Below are 11,479 nucleotides of genomic sequence, written 5' to 3' on the forward strand. Positions count from 1 at the left end.
GTGACTTCGCCATACTAGGAAAAAAATATTGCCCACTGTATTATAGAAGTTAATGTTTTGGTAGGTAAAAGTAAAAGTCTGGACTTCCGGTTTACCCGGTAACCCCCGATGTTTCAAAATAAAGCTCCCAAAACCCCAGACCCCAGAAATGGTGGCTTTAGGGTGTGGCTACGTTGTGATTGACAAGTCGCTACCACGGTAACTACGTTAGATAGGTAACCTAACCAAGGCGTAACTCCAGAATAACAGAGTATAGGCGTAGTGTCGCTATTTCAGTGTGTTTTCAGTTCTTTAAAGTTAATTGTAACATTTTGGTCACCTATAAAGTCTTGTTTGGCGTTTGGGTGTACTAAAAGACCCTCTAATGAGTTGGATGTTCAGTTTTTCAGTAAGTACATTTTGTTTTAATGGTTTTAAGCCTATTTTTCGCTAGCAAAAATAGCGTTAGCATTAGCATCATCACAGTTAACCATAGACTGTAAATGCACCATGCTAACCAAGCTAGCAGCTAGTCATTTCTCATCACTTCTGGCTCCAAAAATCCAAGATGACGGTCAGAACTTGAGGTTCCAAGAAGGGAGTCCACAAACCAGTGGGTGATGTCAAGGTGGCTATATCCGGTATTTTTTTAACAGTCAATGGCCTAAACTTAATCAAACCGTAATTGTTACCCAAGCTGTACAGCATGTTATACATTTTAACCAATCAGAAGCCAGGGCTCACTGCAATCATTATTCTAATTAAGAATACAACAACGAAACTGCTTGTTATCTTACCGAATCAAATACAGCAAAATTTAAATAATTTACAAGTACTGTATGTTTCTATTGTATAAATGGCTCTAACACATTTCCTCTTGACGACAATTACAAATATAGCATTTCAAGAAATTAGAAAGTTAGCTTTCTTTTTCAAACAGTGACATAAGGTCTACTGTACATGTATGTCTGAAAAGATACAAAAATATACTATGACACTGGCAAACCCAGGAGTTACTGTTTCCAGATATTAAGGAATTAATACATAATAAAAAGTCAGTTTAGTCACTTTTAGTGTCCTGTCAGTACTAGAGATAATATGAGCCACATCTGGACACCGAGAATGAGGATATTAAAACAACTTGGAGATACACAAGAAACTCTAAAATAGAGCTTTAATAATATCTAATCATGTAACAACTAAGTAAGAAAGAAAATGTTTCCATGTTTTATAATGGTGAAAAAAAGCATTTTCATCCATATACAGTATATGGTCCTCTTATTCATGCCCAGTTAAGTTCTTGTTGAGTATTACTGCTTGAATTACTGCCATCAACAGTTAAAATCTTTCATTAGCTTGTAAATGTATATTGGTATCAGTGCAGTGTGTATCGTACTCACCCCTGTGGATCCTCTTGATTAACAGCCATCAACCAAAGTTCAGTTGAACAGCACAGAGAAGACCTGTGAGGCTGACAAGGCTCGATGTAAGTGTGGACTACAAACCAGATTAAAACCTAAAACCTTATCTAACTTGCTCAAAGGTTAAACAAGAAACCCTATGTGCTATTTGGCATCAGTGAGTGAAAAATACGACCCAGGCCTACACTGTATACCTTCCCTGAATAGTTTTTGTATTTCAAGCTATCAAAATAATAGAACTTCTATTATCCTGTATTTTTGTAGTAGTGTGCAGTAGTTTGCATGCATATGCAACTATTACTTACACACCAATCAATCAGTAATCAGAAAATTCAATTACATTTGGATTTGTTAAAGCATTCAACACATTTTCTTTATGTCGAATTACCTTGCTGGAACAAAAGCTTATCAAATGTTACCAAAACATTTTTTTTCTATTGTAATTTGGTAAATAGGCCTAATTTCAAACTAAATATGTATGAATTACTTTCTAATTACTGATAACTTGCTGATGAATCTGATTATGTTTTCCAGCCAACAAAAAATATGGAAAAAATATGTGATGTTGTCAATTGAAATCTCAAATTTCTGTGTCAATTTAGAGTTTTTGGTTTTTGTACAGGAAGATTACATGTGTGGACACTAGTCTAAAATCTCAGATGCATTGATTGGACCTCCCATGACACTTCTTCACAAGAAAGATACAATCGCACCAATTAAAAAAAAGAAATAGATTCAAAAAAAATTTTTTTTAAATATTTTATTTTCCTTGTACACGGTCCTTGCATAACAGAGAGGATTGATGGCAATAATAGACCTATAAATATTCTTTGAGTACTCATAATATAAGTGCTCTGGCATTAATATTGGAGCAAACCATTATTAGAACATTACAACAGGAAATAAACATTTGCGACATTCAGACAAGTGCTGGGGTTTTACATACTGTAGTTTGTTTTAGAAGCGCCAGCTGAAATGTCTGGATTTCCTAATAATTAAGTATGTATAGTTTTATTAGATTTCTTTCCACTCAAGTTAGTCAAGATGGTAAAATAATTTGTCAAAAATGTTATTTTAATTTCATATTTTTAAGTTAATCTTTCAAAGAGCACTTGACTTACATTTGGACCAAAATTACCAACAATTGTATCTGAAACCCTTTTGCAGGACAAGAAAAATACTAAGAGGAAGTTATAAGATAATGCTGACTATGGTAAAGTAGAAAAATAGCGATGACACTACATATCAGCTCAAAGAGAAAAACAGATTTAAATAGAGATCATGTTACCCTGACAAATGCAAACTTAAATACTTACAATACTTTATTGCTTACAGGCTGATTTGCATTTAAGCATGGCAACAAAAGAGAAGTGAAGTGGCTTCACACTTTACTGATTTATTGTTTGGTTTATTCTTTAACATTCTAACATTCTTATATTTTTTGATCAAGGGGAGGAAATGTACAATAGATTCCTCAATGATGAATACAGGCATCATATCAGTACATCTTTTGCGAATACATAAATTTTGTATTCTCAAAGTTCCAGTTAACACTTAAAGGTCGAGTCAGTGATTCTAATCCAATACACTTTTTGTCAAATTCAGTGAATATCTGCTCACGGTCCACTAGCTGTCTGTTCTGTGTGTGCGCTGAAAAAAAATCCAGTGTCCATACACAGCACAGGTTCTGCAAATGGGCATGTAAACACAGTGGCTCGGAGCGAGCCACACACTACTCCAGCCAATCAGCAGCAAGGGTTCATGGTCATGTACCAGATAGGGGGAAGTCATCAGAGCAGGTGTCTGTGTGTGTATATTATTAAATGTATCAATCCACACTGAATCTGAGACAGTCTCACGGAGACCCCCCCGTGTTTTACACTCTGAGTCTGTTTCTATCACGTTTAGTGAAGCGTAATCTGAGCAAGCAGCTTTTTAAATCACACAAATATCCTGCAGTATATGTGTTTTGAACTTATTTACCCTATCAACAAATACAAACAATGTCAATTTCTTCCCATGGAGCTGACTATTTTGGTTCAGTAAATTTCTGTCGTCAGTCAGCCTGGTGAAAGCAGTTTGACCGGCCGCTGTCATTTCAACTCCCCAGGAGCTGCAGCTGACAGACGGCTGCGTCTGTGGACAGAGACGCTGAGCACAGGTCGAGTAAGAAGTGGTTGAGGCCGCTTATAATGTGTGAGAGGAACAGAAGTGACTCTACAGCTGACTCATCACTCTGGATTCCACCATATTTCTCTTTTGGTCGTTACCATGGCAATGAGCGTCCATGAATTTGGGGGACGTAGCTTCTGTATTTGTTTGGGTGTTCAGTTCAAATGTCAACAATCTTTCTCCAGAATAACTGACTCTACCTTTAAGTGTGTTGACCACAGGTGTAGCTTAAAGGATAAGGCAAGTGATGTTTTAGATTTTTGTTACTGTAGAAACATGAAAGATCAAAACCAACGATGTGTTAGTCTGTCTCAGTACTTTCCAACTTTCCCAACTTGTCTGTGGTCCTCAGCCTCAAGCCCATTTGTTCCTACTGATCTTCAAAAAGTGCTAGCAAATACGCATTTTTTTGACCAACGATACTCATAAATAGAGCATTTGTTGGGGACTATTTTCAACTGCAGATTAGTACATATTAGATGTATTTACAGCCACAGGAAGGTGTATGAGGGACTGATTCAAAATAAACAATGGCCATGTTCACGATAATAAAGGAACATGTCACCCAGTGTGAAGGTGTGGCTCACTGATGTTTTCAATAGTTTTTTAACAACAATGGAGGTCTGTGGAGCAGAGGAAGAAGCTATATCACGCCTGAGCTCCACAGGCAACACATGTCAGTTGAATTTCATTTTTGGTTTTGGTCTTTTCATGGGATACGTTGACAATAAGAAAAATATAGAATATCATCAGATTTATCCTTTAAATCAGTTTTTGTCGTACAGAAACAGCCTTTATCTTGTGTCAAAAGACCACAATGTAATGTAGGTGAAGATGTCAGTAGTGCATTACTGTTTGCACACAACACTCAGGCAAGGTTTAAGATCCTAAAGAGAAGAGGCACCACACAGACACAACTAAAACCAACAACACTGTAGACAATGTAACGGTATGGCAGCTCTACTTTCATGTGCTGCCTCGCCTGTCTTAAATCATCTGTTGGCAGTCCAAACAGTCGACATAAGAACGGAATAGTCAGTGCTTTCATAACCATTCTCGTGACGAGGAGGACGGCAACTCCGATGAGGAAGCGCAACAGGGAGAAAACCACCAAGCTAGTGCTGACTGATGGTAAAGTTAGAGGCAGCGAGGTCAGCGGTGGATCCACTAGCAGCCCCAGCTGATAGTTCACATGGGTAGCCAAAGCAGCCCCAGCCCCAGTGCCCAGGGCCTGAGCTGTGTCGCCCCGAGAGGTGCTCCAGGAATCCAGGGAGAAAGCCACAAGTCCGAGGCTCACATGTGAGATGATAATCACAAGCGGAGCATAGTGGTTCATCATGTAGAAGCTGTCGATCTTGTCCAAAACTTCATAGAAGAAGGCTAGAATAAGGAGGCTGTATAGGAAGCCAGTGATCACTTCCTGCAACACACGGAAATAAATGATCGTAAACCAGGTATATTTGTTATAAAAAAACTTTTTAATAGCAGTGTATTTACATTTGCACTCTTAAAAACACGTTTGATATACCTACAGTCCTACAAAACACACTGATGAGTCATTAGGTGAGTTTTAATGACAGACAAAGTTAAAATCACTTTATACTTTAGTATCAGATTCTTCTCAACATCTACTGTATTTTATCATCAGATAAACGAAAAAACCATTGTTTTGTGCTCTGTAGGAGACGCTGTGTAACCTTCCTCACATTTGAGTTGATGAGTGTGTTGACTGATAAACAGTGTAGTGTAAATAGTGTTGAGTGATGCTGAGCAAAAGCCACATCCACTAACTTCAGTTGCCTGTTATCTAGTCTTTATCAACCTTATCTACAGGTTTTGATTTGTTTATTGGTTCTTTCCACTAATCATTTATTGAAAATTCCTAGATATGTTATTAATATGAAAAAGGGGGACACAAGGAGGACATAAGGACCTATTTTGTGCTCTAACAGAAACATAGCTCTCAACCTAGTGTCTCCTTGTGAAGTTTCTCATCAATGTGTTAAATATTTAACATGTAAAAAAGTGTTTTAAGTCATTTTTGTGACTGCTCCTATGATCTCAGACTCAAATGCTTATAGTTTCATGAGTGTTGACACAGGTGAATTTTGATCACTCTTAGCCCATTTATTGGCGTTATTTTATCATTCAAATATAATACTAACAATTAATGTAATGAATTGTTCACATTTTAAAAGAAATCAGACAGCATTTTGTTGAAAAGTCAAACATTCAGTGTACAGTTTCAATAAACTCAGTACTGTTTTTCAATACACTGACTACTAATTGTTGATTGTATTGTTTTGTCTTCATACAATGTAATTATCACTTACTGTTATTGCACAATTGGTTTTTGGCCTTCATGCCCCAATAAATTTGTATTTATCAAAGTGACCTTGCCCTAAAAATGACTTAATTCCAGGCCCGCTGCATTTGATGTTGCATAATATAAAATCAGTGGCACCAGAAGTTCAAAGCAATTCACTTTCCAAGCCGAGATACACCCTATTGAGTTATCCTGTTGAGCTGGGGCTGTAAATGACAAAAGCCTATAAATGGCAGTGGAGGCAAAGGGTCTAGATGGAGCAGCATCCCTTTTTATATTGATTTAACTCGTATTTCAATGAGGGGTTATTTATTTTATATAATTTATTAAATATGCTTACCAGAACAGAATGCATCCCCATGTAGACTCTGCTTACACAGACCAGGATGCTCCAGCTGAGAGCCACGCACAAGCCGAAGAGGAAAGGGTACTATGAGAGAGAGAGCACAAAGACACTGCATTAAAACTTTTTTACACAGATGATGGATGATTTTATATGTTACTGTCTTTTATGCGATTGTTGCTCTATATGTATGATTGTCTTCCCTGCACTGGAAAGCACATTATGCCCTTTACTTGAAAACTTCTATACAAATAAAACCATTATATTTATTAAAGTTATTTTAGCTATATTGTCTGAAGAGTATGAACCTTCAAAAATGACAAAAATACAGACCGTGGTTTTCTGGAAGAAAGCGCCTCTTCACTAAGATCATGGATTAATTTTGCAAGACCAAATATTTCCTTGTTTTAAAAAACAGGAAGCACCATTGTTTCTTGCAGCATTGTACTCAGTTTACATACAACAAAGCCTCGTAGCTAATTTAGAAGACAATTCTTAACCTTGAAAGAAGTGTATGCAAAGATCACTGTGTGAAAAAGGGTCTTTTAACACTATTTATCTAATGCTTTGAATCTTCTCCCTGCCCTGGCAACTGTTTATGGTCCCCATCTTATCATTTGTAACCTTTTGTACCTCTTTCTCTCGAATGTTTCAGTTCTTCAACCTTCAAAGTTTCGACCCTGCAGGGAACTTGATGACTCTGAGCGGGAGTTCAAGCAGTTCAACCGGCTGCCTGTATTCAGTTCAAAGCCCCTGTGTAGGTGTACAACTAAAAACACTTGAGATGCTTATTTCCTCTGTGGCGGTGACCCCTCGGTCTGTCTTTTTTTTTTTCAGATTTTTCTTTCGCTCGACACCAACACCCTCCTGTCATCTCACACTGTTTCTTCTTTTCAATGTCTGTGTTTATCTTTTCACTGTAAAACGTTCTGTTCTGGTCACAATTTTTAGAGACACATATGAAAAATGTTTGTTTATGTCATGTATATTTGCAGAAATATGTCATGATCGCATTTTTAAGCTCTCAAACATCAACATCGGCCTCAGAAATCAAGAACCTGTTGGGCTTTACTTCTGAGTGAGGCTGATTAACCAAAAATTTTCTGTTGTTTGTGTAATAATTTAATTAAAAGAACAGCATTTAAGTGTTGTTGCCTCTTCTCTTTATGATATGGAGCCTGGCTCTGCCATGGAAAGGGACAGAGTCCACTGAACTATTTCTCCATATGTTGTCTGTTATCAAGTCTGAGTACCTGTCGCTCATCGCAAACCGATTACAGACTTAAAACACATTTGTAGCTGTTTTTTTTTTTTTCGTGTGTGTCTTACATTTTATCAGCATTTAAGACATTTTTATCAGGTATCCTTGTCAGTCATAGTGAGTCAAAGTTTGTTTATCTCTTTGCTCAATCATGATGGTGGAAATTCCAAACTCTAACAGCGCTATCAGCGGGTGAACAAGTTTCACTGCTTTGAGCTGTGTGACCTGGCTGTTACTTCACTCCTCATTCTTGACTCCACAGCAGTGAAGAAACCTTCAAAAGTCCCTTTTTTTCCATCTCAACCAGAAAACATATTTACTCCTGGGACAACTCATGTTCTCTCTCATTCCTGTCTCTACTATTTTGTTCATTTCATTTCATATTTTGTTGCACAAGTGTCCATCGATACTTTATATGAGAATGTACACTGAAATGTAATTTGATACTTTCTCCTCCCCTAAAACACAAACACTAGTCTCTCGCTCCAACAATGTGAACCAGTGAGTCTTTGTTTATTTAAAAAACAAAGCTTCCTTCTCACTCATCATGCGTATTTCTCTGACACACCCTATCACTTCTAAACAAACAACTCCGTTGGTTTCTCTTTTAAAAGGCACATTGCCATTAATCATGTTAATCCATGTTACCTGCTTTTATATAAAGCACAGCAGCTGAGAGCATCGCCTATATCTTCTAAGCATTAATGCTCCTCTTATTGTTCAGACTGAGCTGTTGTGCTTCATATGAGACTGGGTAGCAAGGATTAACAGGGATTTAAGGGCAGTCTGTGCTTTTTCATTCCTTTAGCCAGACTGGCCCACTGACTCTCCTAGACACTGAGGGGGTCTGAAGAAAAAATGTCATGTGGGCTTTTTATATTTTATTAGGTCAGGTGCTCTGTGTGTTTCTGGAACTCTGGTCTATTTTAATTTAGATTTTACCTGCACAAATACATATATTGAAATATTCTGCATGTGGAAAGATGTTGCAGATTCTTCAGCTTTTGATACTGTGGATTTTGGGGCCCTTGAGTGTCTGGAACTTTAGTGTGTTAGCCCAAAGCCCCCCTTCTCGGGGGGGTTATCAAAGCATGTTCATATCCTGTAGGTCAAAGCTGGACCGCTGAATCCTAATGCAACATGAAGAATAAAAGTGGCCTAGCATTGTGATGTTTGTCAGTTCAGATGTATCCGGTTGTTCTTGGTAGTCTGTAATAACACATTTCCAGCTACACATGTATTACTGCCTTTTAGGGCAAGAACTAGCTGTGGGCCCTGCAAAGATATTTAAGTGTCATATAACAGAGAAAATCTACAAATATTCCCTTTTGAGAAGCTGGAACCTGTGAATATTTGACATTTTTGCTTAAAGAATCACTTAAATGTTATACTGGTTATCAAAATTTCAACTCTACAACAAACCATTACCAACTAAATTTCCATTGAATCAAATTACCAGAAACTAACTGCCAAACAGTGACCCTGTCTGAGGGTCTGGGGCAGTTTGCCCTCTTTGTCATGTCAACTTGTAGTTGTACTTTTCTACATACAGTAGAGCTGGACAATATATCGATATTATATCAATATCATGATATGAAACTAGATATTGTCTTAAATTTTTGATATCTTGATATGGCATAAGTGTTGTCTTTTCATGGTTTTAAAGGCTGCATTACAGTAAAGAGATGTAATTTTCTGAATTTACCAGACTGATCTAGCTGTTCTATTATTTTTCTTTACCCACTTAGTCATTATATCCACATTACTCCTGATAGTTTATCAGAAATCTCGTGTAAATATTTGTGAAAGCACCGATGGTCATCCCTACAATACTAATGTGGTATTTGATTTTGTCTTGTGCTTGCAGTAACTGCATTGCAATACTTTGTTTGTTTGTTTGTTTTTCAGCTGAAACTTTGAACCGTGTGTGTAACAGCTGCTCACCTGCCACCGTCCATAGGACAACATGAAGAGACAGCCGGGTATGGCGGTGCCGGTCATGGCGTGTGTGGAGGGCATGCTGTACTCGGAGTTGTAGAAGACCTCCACCTTCACCACAGGTGGGGAGGCCGGCCGGGACCAGCGGACCATATCCTTGGTGGACTGACCCACGAACAGGTTCCAGGCCCAGACGATGATGAGCCTCCTGCTGACCAGGGCGTCGATGTTCCAGTAGAGAAACGGGAAGAAGACGATGAAGAACATCTCGTTGCCCAGCTCGGTACCAAACGTGAACAGGTAGAACAGAAACTTGTTGTGAATCAAGAACTCTTGACCCACATCTCCGGTCAGGGAGTTTCTCCGGAGGGGTTTTGCTCTTGGGGTGTCTGCGTCTGCACCTTCAGGCCCGGCTCCGGCGGTAACGTCCCCCTGCATCCCATTAACCCGCGATACGCTCGCATCCCCGGCGGCGGCCCCGTTCCCCAGACTAACGCCGTGTCCCCCCTGCTGCGCCCTCCTCCTCACCCCGGGAAGGTCCGGGTCCAGCTGCCCGCTGTCCGGCTTGGTCGCTTTGTCAGGGAAGGTCCCCTTAACGCCGCAGATCCTCTGAAACCTCGCTACATGGCAGGGCTCCTGCAGATAACTGCACATCTGCACGAACGACTTCACCAAGTCGTTCGCCATGACTTCAAATAACGGTTTTAGTTTAAAAACACTCACAACACTGTTTCCGTCGCAAAAATGGAGTTCATGTTCTTCAAGCGAGATAAAGCAGAAGAAGTGAAGCTTCTCCCTAAACGAAAAGAGAATAACACAGATTTAGCTAGCAGGACGGCCTGGTCTCCGCATTTAAAACACCGACCTTGTACACCGGCGTGAAAGATTTGGACAGCAGCATCCAAAGTCCGCTACAGTTAACCATTACTTCATGGTATATCCCAATTTATGCAGTCACCAACTAACTGCGTCAGGCCGTTATTCTCTCATTCTTCTTCTTCAGTTCCTGTATTTCCTGTACTGTTCCCTCGGTATTCAATGTAATCAAGTACCGCCACCTGCTGGACAGATGGTGAATTACAGCAACTGATAATTGCTGCACAGGTTTTGGTTCAAGTAGATGAGTAGTGGTGTTTAAGTAAAGTAAAGCAAGTTAGTGAAGTAAAAATTTAAAGATCACCCTTCCAGACACGTTTAAGACAGTAAAATACTCTGCATTGAACAATAATGTGTGTGTGATATGGTAATTCCCACATAAAGTATAATTACTATGTTAAAATCCTTAAAATGGCATCGACTCCTTCTCCCCCATTAAAAATTCTGAATCTATGAACATGCAAATATTTTTTCATTTAAAAGTTTAACTGCTGGATGTCTCCTTGTTCACTGTGATAATTAAAATAATAATAATAACTTTATTTGTATAGCACCTTTCATACAAAAAAATGCAGCTCAAAGTGCTTTACAACCAAATTACAAGTGCTTCACATCAAAAAAGACTTAAAATGAACATAAAAAACATGTGAATGTACATTAGATGGAAAGTAAAGCTCATTTGATAATATTAATGAGAGATAAAATAAAGTGAAAATGCAATAGACAGAATGCGTACTTCAGTGGTGGTAATTTGAGATTTTAGTGAAAACTCAGAAAGCAGTTCACCATGTGTAACACAACTTTCCACTTTTAGCAGATGAATGTGAAAACAGCCTTCTAGTGTCAAACTCTGCACATAAATCATTCTGCACAGTGAAGCTCAAACATTCAACTGTTGGAACAAGAAGAAAAACACATTTTTGACCGGAGGGGGACTTTAAGTAGGCCAAAATAAGTAAAGTAGCACTACAACAGGTAAAAGTAAAAACAAACGACAAGAACACAATTTGAAAATACATCATTAGAAGTGAAAGTTTTGGATTCAGATTATTAAATCGTACAGAAGTATTATCAGCAAAATATCATGCTGAATGGCAACTTTCAGAGTGTTATTGAATTATTATGAACATGTAAGCAGTATATTAATGTTGTAGAGATCTGGA

General features: G+C 38.4%; 1 protein-coding gene across 1 annotated transcript; it reads right to left on the bottom strand.

Annotated features, from left to right (window-relative positions):
- Positions 1-3,701: 3,701 nt before the first annotated feature.
- On the bottom strand, positions 3,702-10,772 carry LOC121882022 (sphingosine-1-phosphate phosphatase 1-like). Its single transcript, XM_042389920.1, has 3 exons — positions 9,447-10,772; positions 6,239-6,328; positions 3,702-4,992 (listed from the first exon to the last, which is right to left on the bottom strand). The coding sequence occupies exons 1-3, from the start codon at positions 10,125-10,127 to the stop codon at positions 4,441-4,443; spliced, it is 1,323 nt and encodes a 440-aa protein (XP_042245854.1). The 5' UTR covers positions 10,128-10,772; the 3' UTR covers positions 3,702-4,440.
- Between the last annotated feature and the right edge of the window lie 707 nt (positions 10,773-11,479).

The sequence above is a fragment of the Thunnus maccoyii genome, chromosome 17 (genome assembly GCF_910596095.1).
Source record: "Thunnus maccoyii chromosome 17, fThuMac1.1, whole genome shotgun sequence".
NCBI lineage: Eukaryota > Metazoa > Chordata > Actinopteri > Scombriformes > Scombridae > Thunnus > Thunnus maccoyii.